This window comes from Oryctolagus cuniculus, chromosome 18 (genome assembly GCF_051225735.1).
Source record: "Oryctolagus cuniculus isolate XC-2025 breed Fujian yellow rabbit chromosome 18, ASM5122573v1, whole genome shotgun sequence".
Lineage (NCBI taxonomy): Eukaryota > Metazoa > Chordata > Mammalia > Lagomorpha > Leporidae > Oryctolagus > Oryctolagus cuniculus.
In genome coordinates this window covers 50,270,310-50,294,416 of record NC_142884.1, presented here as the reverse complement: position 1 = coordinate 50,294,416, position 24,107 = coordinate 50,270,310, and the positions used below count along the sequence as shown (strand labels likewise).

The window sequence follows — 24,107 nt, the reverse complement described above, 5'->3', positions numbered from 1 at the left end:
TTTTTTTTTTTTGTTAGTGAATATTCAGCACTTTCTCTAATATATCAACCTCAGAGGTCTCCCAGATGGGTTCAGTGGAACATAGAGTTCTTTTGCAGATACGAAAGCTCCTTTTTTTTTTTTTTTTTTTTTTTTTTAAAGGCAGAGACAGAGAAAGAGAACTCCTCTCCTTAGATGTTTGCAGCAGCCCCTGGCTGGACTAGGCTGAAGCCAGAAGCCAGTAACTCAATCTGTGTTTCCTGCTTAGGTGACAGGGACTCAACTGCTTGAGCCATCATCTGCCACCTCCCAAAGTACCCATTAAGGGGAAGCTAGAATTGGGAGCTAGAGTGAAAATTTAAATCCAGGCGCTGTGGTCTGAGACGTGGGAGTCCCTAGTAGTGTTAACAGCTAGACCGAATGCTTGCCCCAAGAGCTCCTTTCATACTTCTTAAAATGTTCTTCTTTCTCTTCAAATTTTTGATTTGTGGGCCAGGAATTGGTCAGCCTAGAGGCAGACCATCTAATTGTGTGTGGATTGATCTAGTACCAGATCAATATATTTTATTTTCCCTAATATGTTAGCTATTAGGTTAAAGTGAACAGAAAAGGTAACCTTGGAGTTTTTCTGTGATTTTTACTTTATTTAGAGGTAATCATATTGGACTTACTTGTTACTCAACCCTACTTTGAGTTTTCTGGGTATAGATCATATTTTTTCATGCTGCTCTGTGTTGGCTTATATTATGATTCATGTTACAAGTAGCATTTGTTAAGAACCATTTAATTGAGAACTCTTTAGCATTGACATGGGTTTGCTTTGTAAGTTTAAGAAATAGAGTAATGCTAGAGGCAGACAGTGAATACCTGAAATGAAGCATATATTAAAACCTTAAATGGAGTTTTAGAATGAAGGTTTTTTAATTTGTTAAAACACTTGATCCCTACTATGGCACTTGTCTAAGCATTACATATATTAACCTATTTAACTTCCCCCCACGTTCTCCGAGATGCGTGCTTGTTTTATAACCCAACTTATAGATGGGGAAACCAGAGCACCAGAATGTTAAGTGACTTTCCCAGCGTCAGAGCAGCTGGGTGGTACAATCATGATTCAAAGCAATGGAGCAAAATGTTCTTAGTTCACCTTGTACTGTCCCCACCCCTGGTCTAGGAACAGACATTCACCAAGAATTCCTGGTGGATTTTGTTGAAGAGTGATCAGAGCTAAGATCTACATTAGCTCTCTGTGCTCATTGCTACTGGTGTGCCATTGCCCTTTTGGTATGCAGAGTTAGGTAATACTCTGATTTTCCTTTCCAGTTCATTTTGTTCTCTATATACAGATTATACAGTCAGAGTATGGTGTGTGTTTAACTTCTCAAAGCAAGTATTTGAGCAGTCATGTTGTAGATCTATAATATAGTCTCGATTATTTCAGATTTAAAAAAAATTCATTTATTTAGAAATCTTTTTTCTTCTGGTTCACTCTCCAGATACCCACAATAGCTGGGGCTGAGCCAGGCTGAAGTCAGGAACCCGGAATTCAATCCGGGTCTTCCACGTGCTGGCAAGGACCCAATACTTGAGTCATCTGCTGACTCCCGGGGTGCACATTAGTAGGAAACTGGAATCCGAGCGGAGTTGGAACTCTTAACTAGGCACTCTGACCTGCGTCGTGGTGTCTTAAGTGCTATGTCAAATGCCTACCTCCATTTGCTTTTTTAAATTTATATAAGCCATCATTTAAAATTTTTATTTATTTATTTTACTTACTAGAGAGAGACAGAGACAGAGAAAGTTTGTGAGAGAGCTTCCGAATGCCTGCAAGAGCCAGGGCTGGGCCAGACCAAAGCTGTGGAGCCAGGAACTCAAATCCAGGCCTCCCGCAGGAGTGTCAAGGACCCAGTTATCTGAGATGTCACCTGCTGCTTTCAAAGGTGCAGATCAGCAAGGAACTGGGATCGGGAATGGAGCTGGATTTGAGCCCCGGCACTCCAGTGCAGAATGCAGGTGTCCCAGCTGGTGTCTCAACTTCTGGACCAGATGCCACCTGCAGTTACTTCTGTTTCATTTGGTGGTTTTAGTTTTAATTTTACTTTTTTGAATTTTTGAAATGTTCACATGATTCAAAAGTATATATAAAACTCTACTTAGAAATCATGCTTCCAGGAGCTGGTGTTGGGGTGTAGCGGGTAAAGCTGTCACCTGAGGCGCTGGCTTCCCATATGGGCACTGGTTCTTGTCCCATGTGTTCCACTTTTTTTTTTTTTTTGCCAGGCAGAGTTAGAGAGAGAAAAAGGTCTTCCTTCCGTTGGTTCACTCCCCTAATGGCCGCTACGGCCGGCGCTGCGCCAATCCGAAGCCAGGAGCCGGGTACTTCCTCCCGGTCTCCCATGCGGGTGCAGGGGCCCAAGCACTTGGGCCATCCTCCACTGCCTTCCCGGGCCACAGCAGAGAGCTGGACTGGAAGAGGAGCAACCAGGACTAGTACCCGGCGCCCCATCCGGGACTAGAACCCGGGGTGGCCAGTGCCACAGGCGGAGGATTAGCCAAGTGAGCCACGGCGCCGGCCCCCCTGTGTTCCACTTTCAATCCAGTTCCCTGCTAATGTGCCTGGGAAAGCAGCAGAAGATGGCCCAAGTCCCTGGGCCCCTGCCACCCACCTGTGAGACCTGGAAGAAGCTCCTGGTTTCTGGCTTCAGTCGGGCCCAGCACTGGCAGTTGGGGCCATCTAGGAATGAACCAATGGATGCAAGATCTCTGTCTCTGCTTCTTTGTCTCTCTGTAACTCTTTCAAATAAATATTTTAAATAAATAAATAAACCATGCTTCCATTTTTATATTCTACCTGGTTCCACCCACCCTCATAGACATCCTGATAATAGAATATATCTTGATATCTGGTAGAGATAGAATCTCTTTGCCGCCGCTGTTCCCCCAGGGTAGTAAAGATTTTTAAAACTGCAAGTGCACAGTTTAGAAAAGGAGTTCAGGGGCCGGCCCTGTGACATAGTGAGTAAAGCCACTGCCTGCAGTGCTGGCATCCCATATGGGCGCTGGTTCAAGACTCGGCTGCTCCACTTCTGATTCAGCTCTCTGCTATGGCCTGGGAAAGCAGTAGAAGATGGCCCAAGTCCTTGGGCCCCCACACCCGCATGGGAGACCCGGAAGAAGCTTCTGGCTTTGGATCGGCCCAGCTCCCACGTTGCAGCCATTTGGGGAGTGAACCAGCTCTGCAAGATCTTTCTCTCTCTCTCTGCCCCTGCCTCTGTGTAATTCCACCTTTCAAATATATAAATAAATCTTTAAAAAAGAGAGAGAGAGAAAGATTTCAGTGAGCAGTGCTCACACTGCCAAGTGTTTATCTTTGATTTGATAATGCTGAATAGAAAATCATGCAATTATATCTATTACATTGTTTTCTGAATGATGATCAGTGAAAGTCTCCCTCTCCATCTGTAGCCATTACAGTGGTATAGTGATATGTTCAGAGAATGTTCACTGATAATGGCAAGTTTCTCACAGTATGGTGAGGTGGAAGACAGTGTACAAAAATTGTGTATTTTGTATATAGTAGGCAAGAAAAATGCATACAGATGTTAAGGCATGATTTTTATGGTCATTTTTGTTTAAATAATGTTTTACAAAATAGAGTGTAATCTTTTCTATTAATTAAGAATCCAGAAAGCAGAAATATTAAACAATACTAATAGTTTTTAGCATTCTTTGTGTATGAAATATTAAGTGTTTGTAATTTGTTAATACATAAGGTACCAAGATCACTACCCCTTTAATGGCTAAAATTCCATAGCTGATCCAGGGTTAGGATCTAAAGTTTGCAGATTACTTCTGAGTGTCTCACTTGTCTTCAGAGGACTTCTTTTCTTCACTTCCTGTTTTCTTGTGGACCAGTGTTAGAAGCTAAGCAGAGAATATTTCTTCCATAGAAGCTAGACTTTATTATGGTAACTTTCTTCAGTGGATTAGGGCTGATGGTACTCACCTTTGTAAACATTTTTCTCTTTAGCACCTCAAGGACAAGTTTTGGAATTTTATTTTCTACAAGTTCATTTTCATTTTTGGTGTGCTGAATGTTCAGACAGTGGAAGAAGTGGTCATGTGGTGCCTCTGGTTTGCTGGACTTGTATTTCTGCATCTGATGGTTCAGCTCTGCAAGGACCGATTTGAATATGTGAGTTTTTAGTCAAGCTCTTTGCTTTACATATGCATTGCCAGGTTTGCATTGTGTAATGTGAATGAGCCACAGCAACATGGTCCCAGGGAGAGACTTCTGGATCAGGTCCCTGTTCCCTGTTCCTGTGGAACTTCCTGCCGCAGTAGAGGGGTGCAGAATCGGTCTGGGGAAGTTTCCTCCCTGCCCTGTGTGTTCCAGTGCAGCCACAGGGACTCCGTTCAAGCTGCTGTGGTTAGTGTGAGGAAACCTTGATATGTAAACTGAGTAACCTCTGGGCTGGTCCATTTCCATCCCCACTCCACCACCCACCCAGACCCCGCCCTTCACCCTGATTCTTAGAGGTCTTCTCTCTGAATAGGTCACCCTGTTTTCTGCCCCTGAGGCAGGGCTGCATTAGCTCTCCCAGCTTCTTCGTAAATCCTTTGTCTGGGAACAGATCTGCCTCTTGGCCTTAGGCCAGAGCTGTGCAGGGGAACCTTCCCTCCTCAGTGCTTCTGCACAGTCTCCTGGTAAATGGACACGAGAGCTCTGCCTGTCGGTTAAGCCCACCACAGGGCCTTGGTTTTCCATCGTTACCCGGTCTTCGTGGACCAGATGGCCCTTTACCTCTTTGTGAATTCATCTCGCTCTCAAAGGCTTTGTTTCCTTCACAGTTGAACCCCGTTCCTGGGCACAGACAGACAGACCTCCCAAACTGGTTTGTTATCTACACCAACTACCTCAGGAGTCAGAGCTGTAGGCTGTCTTTTCAGGCTGTTGCTTCTTCTAACATGATACTAGCATAGCATGTACTGGCAGTAAATCTGCACCTGATGACATTTCATTGTTGTCATTCCTGAGAGACGAGTAATATCCTGCAGCTGAATTTTGGGATGGAGGGGTAGAGCGAGATTGAGACAGAAATACCACAGAACATAGCAGTATCTTGAGTCCTGTTGACTATTAGAATCATATACTTTGAAAAATTGCTTCTAGAGGCTTGTCATCCAAGAGGTAATAGGGTCCCTAGGAATACGAGATGAAAATATAATGTACACTGTAATATTTAGTAAATGATAAGGATCTCTAAATATGAGCTCTAGATCGTATCTGGATCACTGGGGATTTTTAACCATGCGGTAATGGGGTGGTTTCCTGTGCTCACAGACCCTAAGAATGAGCAGCTTTCCCATCTTGTCCATTTCAGCTTTCCTTTTCTCCTACCACCCCGATGAGTAGCCATGGCCGAGTCCTGTCCCTGTTGATTGCTATGCTGCTTTCCTGCTGTGGGTTAGCTGTTGTCTGCTGTGTCACTGGCTACACCCATGGGATGCACACCTTGGCTTTCATGGCTGCAGAGGTAAGGTGCTGGACACAGGGTGTGCTCTGTGTATTTTCGAAGAAGCTGGAGGACTATGGACAGATTGTTTTCACCCATGAAGCGATGGGTGGTTATTTGGTCTTTCCCTTTAACAAGCATTTGTTGGGTGCCTTTTATTATGCTTGGTACTAATGCTGAATACTTTCATGTAATCCTTGCTACAACTTAATAAAGAATACTGATTTTCCCCAACATTTATGCAATACTTACTTTACGCCAGGCGTTATCTTTTTTAAAGATTTACTTATTTATTTATTTGAAAGAGTTACAGAGAGAGAGAGGAGAGGCAGAGAAAGAGGGAGAGAGAGGTCGAGGGAGAGAGAGAGAGATCTTCCATCCTCTGGTTCACTCCCCAGACAGCTGCAATGGCTGGAGCTGCACCAGGAGCCAGGAGCTTCTTCCAGGTCTCCCATGCAGGTGAAGGGGCCCAAGGACTTGGACCATCTTCTGATGCTTTCCCAGGCCATAGCAGAGAGCTGGATCAGAATGAAGCAGACGTGTCTTAAACCGGCGCCCATATGGGATGCTGGCACTGCAGGCGGCAGCTTTACCCGCTATGCCACAGTGCCAATCCCAAGAATAATTTGTTTAAAACGTTATACTGGCTTGTTTTCTTTGGATGTTTTATTATGTACTTATAAATGACACGTTTCCCTCTTTTGGTTCTCTTAACTTTTTTTTTTTTTTTTTTTTTAGATTTATTTATTTATTTGAAAGGCAGAGTTACAGAGAGGCAGAGGCAGACAGAGACAGGTCTTCCATCTGGTGGTTCACTCCCCAAATGGCCGCCATGGTTGGGGCTGGGCTGATTTGAAGCCAGGAGCCAGGAACTTCTTCCAGGTCTACTACATGAATGCAGGGGCCCAAGGACTTGGGCCGTCTTCCACTGCCTTATCGGGCAATAGCAGAGAACTGGATAGGAAGTGGAGCAGCTGGGCCTTGAACTGGTGCCCCTGTGGGATGCTGGCACTGTAGGTGGCAGCTTTACCTGCTATGCCACAGTACTGGCCCCTCTCAACTTTCAATTACTATTTTGCCAACCTTTAAAAAGATACACCTAAAAAGTCATTTAAACTATACCTATAGCGCATACTATTGTACATACTTTTATTTTAGCTTGATACTGTTTAATCTATTATGTTACAGATCTGATCTTTTCAACTAAATTATATTCCTTATATTGATATTCCTCATGAAATATTTTCTGTTTATAAGTAATCGCAAACATTAATGTAACCATTGTATTCTGGTAGACTATGAAAATTTTTCTTTTTTTAAATTAATTCATTTAATTTGAAGGGCAGTTAGGGGAGATACAGAGATCTTTCATCTGCTGGTTCACTCCCCCAGATGGCCACAGTGACCAGGGCTGGGCCAGACCATAGCCAGGAGCATGGAACTCCATCTGGGTCTCCCAGGTGGGTGGCAGGGACCAAGCACTTGAGCTGTCCTCTGCATTAGCAAACAGGTAGATCAGAAGCTGAGCAGGTGGGAATAGAACCTGCATCCATATGAGATGCCAGCATCGTGGGCAACAGCTTAACCTGCTGTGCCGCAATGCCGGCCCCAAGAAAGTTTTTCTTTCTTTCTTTTTTTTGGCAGAGTTAGACAGTGAGAGAGAGAGGCAGAGAGAAAGGTCTTCCTTCCATTGGTTCACCCCCCAAATGGCTGCTATGGCCGCCGCGCAACGCTGATCTGAAGCCAGGAGCCAGGTGCTTCTGCCATCCTCCACTGCTTTTCCGGGCCACAGCAGAGAGCTGGACTAGAAGAGGAGCAACTGGGACAGAATCCGGCGCCCCAACCAGGACTAGAACCCGGGGTGCCAGCGCAGCAGGCGGAGGATTAGCCTAGTGAACCACGGCACTGGCCAGAAAGTTTTTTTTTTTTTTTTTTTTGACAGGCAGGGTGGACAGTGAGAGAGAGAGAGAGAGAGAGAGAGAAAGGTCTTCCATTTGCTGTTGGTTCACCCTCCAATGGCCGCCACGGCTGGCGCGCTGCAGCCGGCGCACCGCACTGATCTGATGGCAGGAGCCAGGTGCTTCTCCTGGTCTCCCATGGGGTGCAGGGCCCAAGGACCTGGGCCATCCTCCACTGCACTCCCTGGCCACAGCAGAGAGCTGGTCTGGAAGAGGGGCAACCGGGACAGAATCCGGCGCCCCAACCAGGACTAGAACCCGGTGTGCCGACGCCACAGGCGGAGGATTAGCCTAGTGAGCCGCGGTGCCGGCCCAGAAAGTTTTTCTTAATATTGGTTTCTATGATAAAAACTTCCTAAGAGCCTTTGTTTGTTTGTTTGTTTGTTTGTTTTTTAATGTTCTTCATTCCATTTTCTGGTGGACAAAGGGAGAGAGCAGGTATTCTGATCTAGACAATAGTACCTGAACTATGTATCCTTATGCATATATTTTTAAATTTTTATTTTATTTGAAAGACAGAGATCTTCCTTCTACTGGTTCACTCAGCAAATTCCCACAACAGCCAGGGCTGGGCCAGGCAGAAGCCAGTAGCCTGGAGCTCAATCTGAGTCTCGCATGTGACTGGCAGGGCCCCAAACATTTGAGCCATCCCTGCTGCCTCCCAGGGTACAGATTAACAGGAAGCTGGTTCAGAAGCGGAGAAACCAGGACTTGAAGAGGCACTCTGTCATGGGATGTCAGCATTCCAAATGGCGACTTAACTGCTGCACCAAATAATAACTCGCTTAACTGTATTTTGAGTTAAGTAGTCAGAAACCCTTTTACATAGTTGGTTTTGGTTGTCTAATGCTATATAAATAGAAATGACTTTTTTAAGATTTTTTTTTTTTTATTTGACAGGTAGAGTTAGAGACAGGGACAGAGAGAAAGGTCTTCCTTCCGTTGGTTTACTCCCCAAATGGCCGCTATGGCTGGCGCTGCACTGATCCAAAGCCAGGATCCAGGTGTTTCCTACCTGTCTCCCATGTGGGTGAAGGGGCACAAGCACTTGGGCCATCCTCCACTGTCCTCCTGGACCACAGCAGAGAGCTGGACTGGAAGAGGAGCAACCGGGACAGAATCCGGTGCCTGTATGGGATGCTGGTGCCGCAGGCGGAGGATTAAACCAAATGAGCTATGGCGCTGGTCCCAGAAATGACTTTCAAACTACTAGACTGAACCGCGGGATTGTAGAAGACATCCCCTGGAGATGGACAGGTGGAATTGGTTGTTACCTCTTGATAGGAAAAGGCTCAGTAAAAGGTTGTGGATTATGAAACTATTCCATGAAAATATGAAGCGGAGGAAATAAAATGGTTGGTAAACTTGAACAATCTGCTTTTAAAATGAACTGAGAAATATTTGTCTCTTGCAGTCTCTTCTTGTGACGGTGAGGACTGCTCATGTGATTTTACGGTGAGTAGAAATCTGGGGGAAAAGTGACAGAGGTATAGTCAAACAGATGATTATTAGATGTAACAGGTATAAAATGTGTGAAAATGTGACTAAGCTCGCATGTGTTTAAACCAAATCCAGATGTAAGAGTAAATTGTTACGATCCCTTCTCTCCCTCTTTCTGTTGTCTCTGTGTTGCAGATATGTCATTCATCTCTGGGACCTCAACCACGAGGGGACCTGGGAAGGCAAGGGGACGTACGTGTATTACACAGATTTTGTCATGGAGCTCACACTCTTGTCCCTCGACCTCATGCACCACATTCACATGTTGGTGAGTTCCTCAGGGGGGCCCTCACAGAGTTAGGAACTCTGGTTTGCATGTCAGAAAAGGAAACCTTCCGGATATGATGTGGGTGAACTCTCGGATTCTTTTATAAAAGTGGACGCAGCTGTGCTTGCTCCCCCCTTTTTGCCCCTGGGTGTACAGCAGTGTGGTGGGGCTTTGGCTGCTGGCTTGCTCAGGAGGCGTTTGCTCTCCTAGGAGACCTAGTGAACTCTGCTAACCACAACAACAGTGATTCTTGAGCAGGAGATTAACAGGTCTTCTCTCCCCATAACAGTTACTTTGTAGGTGGCAATGGGAATTCTTGTTACCAACTTCCTGGTTGCATAAAATTTCCATCTTTGTAATTAAAGATGAAGTCCTTAAACTTAATTCTTACTACTTTTGTTGTTTCCATTTTACTTTGATATGTCAGAAATTGCAGTGTTGTAAGTCTGCTTCATTAGTTAGTACTTTTAAAATGGTGAGAGTCAACATGGTAGGTGAGCAATGTATTTTAATTATAAGCCTATCAAAATAGTATTTAGGGGTGGGCATTTGGTTCAGTGGTAAAGATGCTGCTTGTGGTGTCTCTGTCCTATAACTGAGTGCTTGGGTTTGCCAGCTTCCTGCTAATGATCCAGATCATGGTTCAAGTAGTTATGCCATCTACATGGGAAACCTGGATTGAATTCTGGGCTCCTGGATTCTGCCCGGTCAGCCAGTAGGATGGGAGATCTTTTTCTCTCTTTCTTGCTTTGCTTTTCAAATAAAATGAAAATAAATAAATATTTATAAGAATATCATTTAAAAACTGCTGGGTTAGACACAACACATTTTTAAGTTTTGATAGTAACTTTGAAAACATAACTTTTTAAAAAAGTATGTAATTCTTCCTACCACCCCTCCAAAAAAAAAGGAGAGAAAATGCTCAGAGATAATACATTGTGTATTTATTGCTGCTTTCTGTGTTCAGGTACATACGCATAAAGTGAGATTGTATTTTGGACATATAGTTTAGTGATTTTTTTAAAACTAAGATATTTAATATGAACATTTTCTTATGTGAGCAATAATTCTTCTAAACTATTTTAATACCTTCAGGATGAAAATTTCTTCATATAGATATATAATGATTTAATTAACTAAAACCCATAATGAGCTATTTAGATATATTTGCTATTTTGTATCTTTACATTTTTTAAGGATTTATTTATTTGAAAATTAGTTAGAGGGAGATAGAGAGAGATCTTCTGTCTGCTGGTTCACCCCCCTACCAGATGACTGCAACGGCCAAGACTGGACCAGGCAGGAGTCAGAAGCTTCTTCTGGGTCTCCCACTGTGGGTGCAGGGGCCCAAACACTTGGGCCATCTTCTACTGATTTTCCCAGGCCATTATCAGGGAGCTGGATCAGAAGTGGAGGAGCAGCTGGGACACAAACCAGCACTCACATGGGATGCTGGTGTCATAGGTAATAGCATAACCTGCTATGCCCCAATGCTAGCTGCTATATAATTTTTTTTAAAAGATTTATTTTATTTATTTGAAAAACAGAGTTATGGAGGAAACTAGAGAGAGAGGTCTTCCATCTGCTGGTTCAGTCCCCAAATGGCTGCAATGGCTGGAGCTGAGCTGATTTGAAACCAGGAGCCAGGAGCTTCCCTTGATAAAGTTTTTAATTTCAAATTACTTTTTTTTTTAAAAGATTTTTAAAAATGTATTTGAAAGGCAGAGTTACAGAGAGAAAGAAAGATTGAGCTGCATGTGCACTGTTTAATGTGATGAGATAAAATGATGCATTTACCTTCTGAAAGATTATTCCAGTTCATCTTTACCAACAATTGAGAGGTGCTGTGACACACAGTACTGCCATCACTGGCAAGTTCACATTCACTTTTGTTGTGTGTTTTATTCTCTTCCTCCCTGTTTAAGTTATTTGGCAACATCTGGTTATCCATGGCCAGCCTGGTCATCTTCATGCAGCTGCGTTACCTGTTCCACGAGGTTCAGCGTCGAATTCGTCGGCACAAGAATTACCTGCGGGTCGTTGGAAACATGGAAGCCAGGTAAGTAAGCACATGGGGATGGGACCCAAGTTAACCCTTTTTTATTTTTAAAGATTTTATATATTTACCTGAGAGGTAGAGTTAGAAAGAGGGAGAGCAGAGAGAAAGGTCTTCCATCTGCTGGTTCACTCCCCAAATGGCCAAAATTGCTGGAGCTGGGCCGATCTGAAGACAGGATCCTGGAGCTTTTTCAGGGTCCCCTACACAGGTGCAGGGCCCCAAGTACCTGAGCCAGCTTCTACTGCTTTCCCAGGCCTCAGCAGAGAGCTGGGTTGGAAGAACAGCCAGGACACGAATTGGCACCCATATCGGATGTTGGTGCTGCAGAGGCATACCACATCATGCCACAGTGCTGGCCCCCAAGTTAACTCATTTTAGATCTTTGGTAATAACAAATACCAAATTCTATCGGAACCTACTTTTGTAAACTGTTAACAGAATGGTGAAGGGTATTAGTTCTGAAGTTAGACTGGTTATGAATCTCTACTTAGTTGCTGTGTGATTTGGGACAGTGGATTAACTTCCTGTCCCTATTGGGAAGATCCCGTGAGATAATAACCTGTACTTAGAGTTGTTGGGGTGTGCACTTAGTGCTGAGTACTAGGTTTTTATTTTTATGCCATTATTTTATCAACATCATTCTCAAATGGAGGCCTCCTTGAGCTTTTGCTTTTTATTTTGTGAAGGTGGGTCCCAGGTATTTTTTGTATATATGTGTTTATATGTGTGTGTGCACACTCATACCCATAAACACAAACCACACATTATTGAAGGAGGCTCCTGCTTGCCAGGCTGAAGGTAAACCAATCCTGAGGATGCACAGGTTTAGACCTCTGGGGTGTCATTCCTCTGGTTCGCCCAGAAGCATTCGCCCAGGAGCTGTTATTAAGGTAAAGCTGTTTTCTGTGTAAGTCTCGTGCTTGCTCTTTGATTGGGTATAAAGAGAAACCAGGTTTTTTGTTTTTGATTATCAACATTATTTTTAACTGAGCACAGTTTCTCTGAAACTTCAGTGTTCTAAAGGTGAGGTCTGCACAGTGTGATGTCTGGGTACGTGGAGTGAACATGGTTCGTTTCTTACAGGTTTGCAGTTGCAACTCCTGAGGAGTTGGCTGTCAACAATGACGACTGCGCCATCTGCTGGGACTCCATGCAGGCTGCCCGGAAACTGCCCTGTGGACACCTTTTCCACAAGTAGGAGCTTCTTGAAGGGCCATGTAGGACTGGTGGTGTATTCAGGGCATGTGGGTGGGTACTTTTGTGGCTGTGCTCAAGGCTAATCCTAGCAAAGGAATGGGGCTGTAAGCTGAGAGTGGCCTTGTTGTTGAAACTGTTATGGAAAACCTCAGGGAGTTCTTTATATTTTAGGCTTTTCTCTATGCCACAGGATTGTTCCTGCCTGTGGTTTGCCATATTAATTTCTAGGTGTGTTTGCTATCTTCATGTGTTCAAACTCTGAGCTATAGCAAATATGCTTGTGAAATTTAAAAGAAAGTATTTTGGGGAATTCTTGTTCTTAAACAACTTACTACCTAGCCCAGGAGAGAGAATATACGTAGTGTTGCATTTTGCACCTGCCCCAAAGCAGCATGGAAACATGTACTAGAGAATTGGGCTGAGATGGAGATTAGAGCAGAGCAGTGCAGAGGAGTGGAAACTATTACCAAGAATGCCAAGACAGGCTCTACTGTTAATCTTCAAGATTCATGTAGGTAGTCTCATAGAGCCTCTGTTTAAATCCTTCTGTATATAGATTTGATGTTTTAATACTGAAGGGCTTGAGGTGTCTTTTGCTTTTTGCATCTGTGGCCAATTTTACATATTGAGAAAGTTGATGTCTACATCTTTACTCTTTCTTATTTTATATTCCCAGGTAGTTTTTCTTCTCTCTCTCTTTTTTTTTTTTTTTTTTTTTTTTTTTTGGACAGGCAGAGTTAGAGAAAGAGAGACAGAGAGAAAGGTCTTCCTTCCATTGGTTCACCTCCCAAATGGCCACTACAGCTGGCGCGATGTGCCGATCTGAAGCCAGGAGCTAGGCGCTTCCTCCTGGTCTCCCATGCGGGTGCAGGGCCCAAGCACTTGGGCCAAGCTCCACTGCCTTCCCAGGCCACAGCAGAGAGCTGGACTGGAAGAGGAGCATCTGGAACAGAATCTGGCACCCCAAATGGGACTAGAACCCAGGGTGGCCGGGGCTGCAGGCAGAGGATTAGCCTAGTGAGCCATGGCGCCGGCCATCTTCTCCTTTTTGATATTAGAAAGCCTTTGGAGCTGGAGCATCCCACTCCGCAAATTGATTTGTGGACTTTTATGTGCTGGAGGCTGTGTTGGACTCGGGAGAAAATGAAAATGAGAGGGTCTTTGTGTTTGTGGTGCTTATAGTCTAGTGAGAGAGACAGGCATGAACTAAGCTGGCCCATTGTGAGTGTGTAAGTACAAACTGAGATGTGTACTCTGAAGAAAAGGACGCTTTGAACACTTTGAAAAGCAATGACCTGAACAGACCTTGTCATGACTATTGAGGAACAGTTTTATTTTTCCTTTCCTTTCTTTTCTTTTTTTTTTCTGAATACCATAATTAATCATTAATAAAGTCAATTGAAAAATAGATCTCGGGAAAAAATAAGAATGGGAATAAGAGATGGAGAAGGAAGTTCGTATCTGTAAAGCTCTATAGTTCTGTGTACATGCCTACAGGCTTACTTCTAAGTGTACAGTTTAAAAACTTCCCATGGGACCCCAAATCCCATTAAGCTGAGTGATAAAAATGCCATCTCAAGTGTTAAAGTGACCAAATTAAGTATTAGTGATTATATAGAAAGAACTAAGTGTTAAATGAATTATATAAACATGATCTAGTGTCCACTAATAAGAATAGACAGAAATAAAAGGAGTGAAGGCTCCAGCATGGGAAGCAGTCCACACAGCAGACTCATAGAATGACAATCACTTTAAATAGCACTCTGACCTCAGAATCAGCCCTTAAGGCATTCTGGTCTGGCTGAAAAGCCCGTGAGAGCATATCAGACGTGGAAAGCCAAGACACTGCAGCAAAAAAAAAAAAAAAAAAAAAAAAAAAAAAAAAAAAAAAAAAGTCCTACATGGAGGATCTCTTTGAGTGAGACCCCAGTGGAAAGAAGGGGCCTTCAAAGAAGGAGGTACTTTTTTCTGAAGGGAGGAGAGAACTTCTACTTTGCCTTTGGCCTTGCTTAAATACTGATGGAGACTGTGGTCTCAGAAGGCTTCCATAGCCTGGGCAGCTCATGTCAAGAGCCTCCAGTGGTCACTGACGGCATACATGAGTGCTAATTGTTAAATTAACAGCAGGAGTCACTGTGTGCTTACTCCCCATGCAGGACCTCTGTCCTAAATGAATTGTACTATAAGATTTAACTGTAAAACTTGTTCTCAAACAGTTTTTTATATTTAGTGTCTGCGTGTGTGAAAATAGTTGAAATCTTTACTTAGTATAGAGTTGGTCTTCTGTGTGTAAGGTTAATTAAAAATGAATCTTAATGGAGAAAGGGACTGGGAATGGGAGAGGAAGGAGGAAGGGGAAGGGATTAGGGGTGGGAGGGCAGGTGTGGTGGGACTAATCAATATATTCCCTAAAGATATACTTGTGAAATTTATACTCATTAAATAAAAGGTTACCAGAAAAAAGGGTTTGTCACAAAGAAATTAATTGAAACTTGGAGAAAGTGACTTTTGATGAGTAGGAGTCAAGTCAGCAAAAGGAGGAACTAGACGGGAGAGTGTTTGAGACAGAGAGCATCTCTGTGGCAGGAGGGAATGTGGTGTGATGAGGGGCCTGGAAGAGAACCCCTGGGAGTGGCACTTGGAGTGAAAGAGAGATGTCTGCTGAGGAAGGAGAAGCAGGGTCCAGAGGACAAAGAAGGGTGAGAGCCTTTGGAGGCTTTTAAAAAGTGGAGTTTGGCTGCTGTGACTTGTGGCTTGAAAAGATCAGGGGAACAAGTTAGTAACTGCCCTGTGGGTCCATGGTGCTCTGAGAGCAGCTTGAATGACGGTGGTGTAAGTGGAGTTGGGAAGAAGTGGGCACACTTGAGGAAGATGAGAAGAATGTGGTACGTGGGCTGTGGCAAAGTGAAGAATAAGAGAGACATTAGGAGTTCTGATTTCGTAGTTCATGCAAGTGGATATACAGTAGTGCTGTGTATAGAGGTCGGGAAGGCCAGAGAATCTGCACTTAGTTCTCAAAAAACCTTCAACTCTGTCAGAGTGCCTGGGGGCTAGTTAGGGAGAATGAGAGTGTATTTTAACCCAGAAAATAGCTTCAAGTGTATGATTAGATTAATTTTAGGGCTTGGTTTTATTGTTAAGGCAGAATTCAGATAACATGCAATTAACCATTTAAAGTATACAGTTGAGTACCTTTATTGTATTCACAGTGTTGTGCACTTACCACTTCTTTGCTTTCCAAGTGTTTTATTTCATCACCCCAGAGACCCACCCCATACTCACTGAGTAATCACCAATCCTTGTTCTCCTCTTCCTTCTTACCCTGCAACCTGCCTCTGTGGGTTTGTCCACTGTGGACAGTTCATATAAAAGGAGTCATATGATGTTGTACGCTTTTGGAACTGACTTCTTTCACTTAGCTACTGCACATGTCATACTGCATTTCTTTTTTGGTGGAATTTAACGAATTGTGTGATAGATACTTTCCTGTGATGACAGGACACTGGCTTGTTTGACTGTTGAGAATAATGCTGCTGTGAACAAAATGTCGGCAGCTGTCTGTTGAGTGCCTATTTTTGTAAACACCTGGGAGTGGGGTTGCTGGGTCCTAGGGTTACTGTGTGGTAAACTGAGGAACCACCGTACTGCTTTCCACCCAGCTGCACCACTTCATCTACACTCCACAGTAGTGGATGAGGGTTCCAGTTACTTCCCATTCGCACGAATACTCGGGATTTCCTGTCCCCCCCCCACCTTTTTTTTTTGTTAAGATTTATTTATTTGAAAGGCAGAGTTTACAGAGAGGGAGAGCGAGCAGGAGAGAGAGATCAATCTTCCTTCTGTTGGCTCACTCCCCTAATGGCTATGATGACCAGAACTGGGCCAGTCCAAAGCCAGGATCTTTTTCCGAGTCTCCCACATAGTTGGAAGGAGCCCAAGTACTTGAACCATCTTCCCCTGCTTTCCTAGGTGTGCTAGCAGGAAGCTAGATGTGAAGTGGAGCAGCTGGGACATGAACTGATGCCCATATGGGATGCCAGCATCGCAAACAGCGGCTTTACCAGCTACGCCTTAGAGCTGGCTCTGTTCTAACCATTTTTATGTTTACAGTTCAGTGGCATTAAGTATGATCACACTGGGGTGCAACCTTCACCACCATGTGTCTCCAGGACTTTATATCTTCCCTCCTGAAATCATGGACCCATTCTGTAATAGGTCCTCGTTCCATTCTTCCCATGGTCTTCAGCATCCATGGTTCTATATACTGTCTCCTAGCACTTTGGTTGCTGTAGGTAAATCTGTTGGTTCTGGGATTAGTTTACTCAGTGGTTAATTTGAGAGCTTTATTTTTAAAAATTTTTAGCTATAAATTTGGCTCTAAGCATCGATTTCTCTGTGTCCCAAGAGTTTTTTTCTGTTCTGTTTTTGTTTTAATTGTCTTGAAGTATTTTCTAATTTCCCATTGGTTTAAGAGTTAAGAATTAATTTTTCTAAAAGATTTTTTAATTTATTTGACAGAGTTACAGACAGTGTGAGAGGGAGAGACAGAGAGAGAAAGATCTTCCTTCTGTTGGTTCATTCCCCAAGTGGCCGCAATGGTCGGAGCTGTGCTGATCCAAAGCCAGGAGCCAGGTGCTTCCTCCTGGTCTCCCACGCGGGTGCAGGGGCTCAAGCACTTGGGCCATCCTACACTGCCCTCCCGGGCCACAGCAGAGAGCTGGACTGGAAAAGGAGCAACCAAGACTAGTACCCGGTGCCCCAACTAGGACTAGAACCTGGGATGCTGGCGCGGCAGGTGGAGGATTAGCCGAGTGAGCCATGGCGCTGGCCGAGCCATGCATTTTGAAATGGGGTTGTGACCTGGATCTGGGTAGATAACTGCAGATGGGGAAGAGTGTTCACACCAGAGTGTGCTGGGAGTATCTGAGTGTTAAGAGTCAGGATGGCAGGAAGTAAAGTCTCAACGCTTAACTGTCACTGGTGGCAAATAAAAAGTAAAATTGGAACACATTTGATACATTCAGAGTACTTTGGTGAATTGTCACAAAACCTGCTATGGAACAATTGAGAATGTTCATGTATCTTATTTTGGACTTTTTGTTAGTTCCTGTCTTCGTTCCTGGCTAGAACAAGATACCTCATGTCCAACATGCAGAATGTCTCTCAACATCGCTGACAGTAATCGTGTCAGGGAGGACCATCAAGCAGAGAACTTGGATGAGAATTTGGTTCCGGTAGCAGCTGCTGAAGGCAGACCTCGCTTAAACCAGCACAACCACTTCTTCCACTTCGATGGTTAGTTGGGTTTAACTTCAAAACTGTGCTCAAGAGGTTTTCTCCTCCAAGGGATGCTGTTTTCCTTATAAACACCCTGTCCAGACCAGTTTAATATTATATTTCTGTTTCATTGGAGGAGTACAGGATGAATGAGGAGATAGATACGTAGGTAGTTAGGTGGGTAGACGGAAGAACTGAGGGGTTACTCTGTGCCAGACATTTTGTTAAATTCGGTGTCAATATGGGAGAAGTAGGAGCAGGGAGGTACCTTCAAGGAGCATATTCAATCAGTTTAACAGTTAACCTTGGCTAATCATTTATTGCACTGCCGTAGTATCAAGCATATAAAAAACGATCATTGAGTAGCAGATGCAGAATCAGAGAGATGCTTTGTCCATAAAATATAAATATTCTGCCACCCAGTATTGGTGAAAGGAGTTGTAGTCAAAAGCATATTTAAAATTCTGATCCTTCCCTTTCCTTAATTACATCGAGCTGTTACTGATTTTCATCAGTTTCAATACCACTGAATTCTGTGAGTTTATGATTCTAATTAACTACTGTGAAACAGGCTTCCCTGGAATTTTGTTGGGAGGAAGTGCCGATGAGATCTCTGATGGCGTTTCTGAAGGTGGAGTGTGGTAGGAATGGTAGCCTGCTGGTGGAGTCCCTGAGAGCACCGAGGGAGTAGGTGAAGTCTCCCAGGTAGTAGAAGAGAGACCGCCTGGCCAGCCGGGCCCAGGATGCTGGTGGTGTACAGGGACTGGTTTCTTGACTGTTAATTAAGGCCTCTGCTAGGTAAAACTTCTGAAAAGTTCTAATAGGTCTTGAAAGTAGAACCTAGCTATGCAGTGTTACTTTATGACTGATTATTGCTAAAAACTTAGTCAACTTTATTTCTCCCAATTAAGTACATGCAGTATACATTTTTTTAAAAATGGGTACATTTTGGTTGACAAGGTCTTTGAGATGGCCATTTGCTCACTTTTCTCTTTGCCTCAGTTCTCCTTTGTGAAGGAGTGAAAAATGTGCTTGCAACCAGCTTATTGGTGCCTTAGTCCAAAAGCCAATGTTGTTGAATGCTTTGACAATAATTTTGAATCATAAAACCAAGATATTTTTTATTTAATGTTTATTTATTTTAATTTACTTGAAGGTATAGTGACAGGGAGAGAGAGAGAGAGAAAGGTCTTTCATCTGCTGGTTCACTCCCCAAATGCCCACAGCAGCCAGGGCTGGGCCAAGCTGAAGCCAGGAACCTGGAACTTATTCTGGGTCTCCCATTTGGGTGGCAGGGGCCCAAGCATCTGCGCCATCATCTAATGCCTACCAGGATGCATTAGCAGGAACCTGGATGAGAAATGGAGTAGCCAGGACTCTAACCTGACACTCCAAAATGGGATATGGGTATCCCAAGCAGTGACTAAATTCACTCTGCCAAATACCTGCCCCCAAGCCAAGGATTTTAAGTCATATTCTTTTATTTTTTTATTTATTTTTTTATTTTTTGGCAGGCAGAGTGGACAGTGAGAGAGAGAGAAAGGTCTTCCTTTGTCGTTGGTTCACCCTCCAATGGCCGCCTTGGCCGGCGCGCTGCAGCCGGCGCACCGCGCTGATCCGATGGCAGGAGCCAGGTACTTATCCTGGTCTCCCATGGGGTGCAGGGCCCAAGTACTTGGGCCATCCTCCACTACACTCCCTGGCCACAGCAGAGAGCTGGCCTGGAAGAGGGGCAACCGGGACAGAATCCGGCGCCCCGACCGGGACTAGAACCCGGTGTGCCGGCGCCACTAGGCGGAGGATTAACCTGTTGAGCCGCGGCACCGGCCTTAAGTCATATTCTTAAGGAGAAAATACATCATAAAAATAATTGTGAAAATGAATAATAGTTTCTGGATCGTGAATGAAAGGAGCAGAAACTCATCTGTTGTGGCAGCTGTTGAGGCATGGAAGTCTAGGTGGAGAGTGAGTTGGGAGTTGAGTGGATCAAGAGCCCCTGCAAAGGAGGAACAAGTGATAAAATGGTCTCATACCCGACTCTCTGCATCCTGGCTATCGTAATTAAACTTGATCTTAGGCAAGTTAACATGGTTATCTAGTTACTGGTGTGAACCAAAGACCATGGAGGCCAGGGCCGTAATTTATTTTTTTTTTAAAGATTTATTTATTTATTTGAAAGTCAGAGTTAGAGGAGAGGCGGTGGGGGGAGGTCTTCCATCTGCTGGTTCACTCCCCAGATGACCGCAATGGCCAGAGCTGTGCCGATCAGGAGCCAGGAGCTTCCTCCGGGTCTCCTATGTGGGTGCAGGGGCCCAAGGATTTGGGCCGTCTTCTACTGCTTTCCCAGGCCACAGCAGAGAGCTAGATCGGAAGAGAAGCAGCCGGACTAGAACCAGCACCCATATGGGATGCTGATGCTTCAGGCCAGGGCTTTAACCTGCTGTGGCACAGCGCCGGAGGGCCATATTTCTAAGGATAAAATGAGAACGATGGCAGAAGGTGCCATGTAGGGTGGCCTCTAATCCCTGTGAGACACGTGTGCCATGTGGGGCACAAAAGGCCTGGCATAAAGCCAGCCCTCTGAATACTAGCTGCTGTTGGAGTGGCTGGCTCTGGATGTCATAGGAGAGTGTCAGGGCTCTAAAACATGTGCCCGCTTCTCTTTTGCTTTAGGGTCCCGGATTGCAAGCTGGTTGCCGAGTTTTTCTGTTGAAGTGATGCACACCACCAACATCCTTGGCATTACACAGGCAAGCAACTCGCAGCTTAATGCGATGGTAAGGACCCCTGACTGCTTTCAGAAGACGACTAGTGGTTCGGAGGGAATGAAGAGTGGCAGATGTGGGTAGTATATGTGAACCCTGTTGGTTTTACTCTTTGGCAGAATAGCAGGACATTCGAGGGTCTTTAAAAAATACACTGGGGCCCTTACATTTCTGTGTTTTAAATTTTGGAACCAGTTCGGAAGCCAGCCTTTATTTTTCGTCTGTGGCAGGTAGTCTGACCTTTCCTGAGAACCACTAGGCTCATTTTGTTCTGCTCCAGGCTACCGGAGACTCTTAGCTTTTAGCCAAAATGTTTTTGGGGAATTACTGGCAGGAGTGAACCATGTACCTTTTATTAAAAATTACATGAGGCTTACCAGTTGTGGTTTTTGGTTCCCTGTCCCCGCTTTCCCCTCAAAAATATGAGTGTGGGTACGCGTGTGTGTTTGCATGTGTGCATGTATGCGTACCTTGAGATTTTTAGGTATGTTTGTTGATTCAAGGATATTGTATTTTTCCAAAGGTTTGTGTGTGTTTGTTTTCACAATGATGGAGAAACTTGTTTCACCATTGTTGGAATCTAGAGTTTATTGTTGTAATAAATACAGAAGTCTGAAAATACAAACTGCCTTAATCCTACTTGAGCTGGGGCCTCTGGCCGACCTGGACTAACCTGGCTGATACTTCAGAAGCTCATTTCATTCATTTGTTCGTTAATTAACTTTGTTTATTGAGCAGATTTATGTGAAATTCTGTCCCTGAGCATAGCCCCTCAATGTCACAAGGTAGACAGGAGTCCTACTCTCTAGGAGGGCAGATTCTAGTTGGGGAGGCAGATTAAAATAAACACAAACAGGTGAAATAACAGCTGGTGGCGACAGGGACTCGGTGTGTAGGGTGTGTGGGTAAAGGCTAGTGTAGAGGAGGAATCGTTTCTTGATCACAAGCGTGATGTGCTGTGTAAAAGCACTGTGGTGAACAGGCCATTAGCAATGTGGGGCTGCACTGTCCAGGGAGGGGAAGCATCCTGCAGCCCCGTGATTGGGTCTCAGTCCTTGCTGAGCCTGTGCCCCTGGACTGCGAGTCTCCAGTGCTTCTGGGTCTCCTCTGGCGGGACAGGATGTCTTCTCCCACCCTGAAGCGACAGTTAGCTGGAGTGGGCTGTTGCTTCGCCCAGGTCAGAGAAGCTTGCTCACACCCTGGAAGAGTGGGTTTGATGAACTAGTTTTTCCTGGGGGCTGACTCTTGTTAAGCTGGAGGCTTGACGGGATTGTCCTCAGATGTGTACTGGAGGCACCTGGTGGAGCTCCTGGGCCGCTGTGAGTTTTTAACTTCCAGATTCGTCTACACTGTTCCTGTAGCCATTTGACAGTCACAACCCAAGTCTTCTCCAGGAGTCCGAAGGCTGTTCGGAATGAGGTGGGAATGGTCTCTGGAAAGCAGATCAGTGGTTCAGAACAAACAGAAAAGTTGACAGAAGGAAGAAGTCCTTGTGATGGGAGATGGGGCTGGGAGCTGCAGCAGGGGAGAGGGGTTTGCTGTTGGCGGGAGCGGGTGGATGTGGCTACAAGGCTCATCTTCTGAGGCTTGGCTTAAAAGGAGGGCACGTCTCTTAGTAGCCGTGAAGGGAAAAAACCAAAGGTGACTGACTAAAGAAAATGTGGCATGCACAGTCAGTGGAATATTACCCAGTCTTCAAGAGGGAACCCCTATCACAGGCTAAATCATGGTGAGCCTTGAGGACACTGCCTAGTGAAATGAGCCAGTCACACAAAGACAAATGCTGCATGATTCCGTGCTTACGAGACACCTGACAAGACAAACAGAAAGTAGAATGGTGGCTGCCCAAGGCTAGGACCAGCCGGAAAGGGATAGTTGTTCTTTAGTGGATTCTTGATTTTGCAAGATGAAAAGGTTCTAAAGATCTCTTCCACAGCAGTGTGCATCTAGTTAATACACTTTGCCCTAAAGGTAGTTCAGATGTAAATCTTACTGGCTTTTGACCACCATAGAAAAGGAAACAACAGCAGAAGTCATGGCTCCTGCTTCCTCTGTGATGTCCCCAGCCTGGTCATCAGCAGAAAGTGAGAGTGGCTTCGCGGTGGCACAGGTGTCCTTGAAGTGCAGCAGTCAGCATGGCCGTTGCCGGCTCCTGGCAGCTTCTGTGTGTACTGTGGGTCAGGCAGCTGTCGCAGCTCTGCAGGTGGCCACCTCCTCCTTCAAGGATCAGACGTCCTGGGCATGCAACCTTTCTGGGAGCTGGTGTGTTTTGAGTTCTCTGGCAGGCCCTGTACTTCCTCCTGTACTGCAGTGATGTGGAGCAGACTATTTTTAACACAACTAATGTACTGGAACCGTGCTCTTTTTTTTAAGATCCACTATTTAAGTTACTGGAGTTTTTGGTAGAGAAGTGCTGGTCTGGTAAAATGAATCTTACACTTTTTTTTTTTTTTTTTTTTTTTTTGAGAAACAGTGGAGAGGCTGTTTAAGAATAAAGAGAGGAAGTGATTTTACTTGACTGTGGTAGTGCTGATGCACTCTTCCCCAGGTAGCTTTGATTTGACCTGGGGGAAAAATTTTCAGCACAGGGACCCTGGGAGGTGGGGGTCCTGGGACCTTCTGGGCTCTGCTTGTCTAGCTGGTGCCCGTCCCAGGCAGCTCCCAGCAGAGCTCTGTGCCAGCTGCGTGACTGCACAGGCCGTGATGCGGAGACGCATTCCACCTCTTTGCGTTGTGTGAGGAGATGCTCCTTGGGAGCTAGCAGCCCAGTAGTTGACTTGTGTGTGTCTCACTTTCGTATTTCAATCATTGGGACTTTTCCACACATAAACCTGGAAGTAAGAAGTTGTAAAATAAATATGTTTGTGAAAAACAGAGACCGTCTGGAGCTGCTTAGAAGGAAGTCTGAACAGTGGTATGCCCGATGCGACGCCTGCCCCCTTAGACACACGTCCGCCTCAGAGCTTGAAAGCTGCGGCTCCAGGGGAGGGAAGTGTTAGGGATTTGTATTCCTTACATCTTTGTTTTTTTTTTTTTTTTTCTTCAGATTGAGACAGTTTGCATGCAGTAAAAATACACTCTCTAGAGTATCCAGTTCAACTCAGACATAATCAATATATCCCCCTCACCATAATCAACACCTAGAACAATTCCATTCCCCAGTCCCTCAAGTCCCATGGGGCCTTTTTTTGTTTTTTAAGATTTATTTATTTATTTATTTGAAAGTCAGAATTACACAGAGAAGGAGAGACAGGGAGAGAAGTCTTCCATCCGCTGGTTCACTCCTCAGTTGGCTGCAGTGGTTGGAGTTGTGCCAATCTGAACCCAGAAGCCAGGAGTTTCTTCCCATCTCTCACACAGGTGCAGGGGCCCAAGGACTTTGGCTGTCTTCTGCTTTTCCAGGCCAGAGCAGAGAGCCGAATTGGAAGTGGAGCAGCTGGGACTCGAACCAGCACCCATATGGGATGCCAGCAATGCAGGCAGCAGCTTTACTGGCTTTACAGCGCCGGCCCCATGGGACCTCTTATTGGTCACCTCCTTTCCCCCAGCCCTAGCCCCTGGTAACCACTTATCTCAGAGTTTGCCTGT

General features: G+C 44.8%; 1 protein-coding gene across 1 annotated transcript in view; it reads left to right on the top strand.

The window, feature by feature from the left end:
• AMFR (autocrine motility factor receptor) overlaps window positions 1-24,107 on the top strand; it is a 44,846-nt gene that overhangs the window by 10,279 nt on the left and 10,460 nt on the right. Inside the window, exons 3-10 of the mRNA XM_002711526.6 lie at window positions 4,010-4,174; window positions 5,364-5,516; window positions 8,868-8,908; window positions 9,089-9,221; window positions 11,147-11,280; window positions 12,364-12,474; window positions 17,582-17,772; window positions 20,428-20,531. Of these exons, the coding sequence (XP_002711572.3) occupies window positions 4,010-4,174; window positions 5,364-5,516; window positions 8,868-8,908; window positions 9,089-9,221; window positions 11,147-11,280; window positions 12,364-12,474; window positions 17,582-17,772; window positions 20,428-20,531 (1,032 nt within the window). The remainder of the gene's footprint in view (window positions 1-4,009; window positions 4,175-5,363; window positions 5,517-8,867; window positions 8,909-9,088; window positions 9,222-11,146; window positions 11,281-12,363; window positions 12,475-17,581; window positions 17,773-20,427; window positions 20,532-24,107) is intronic.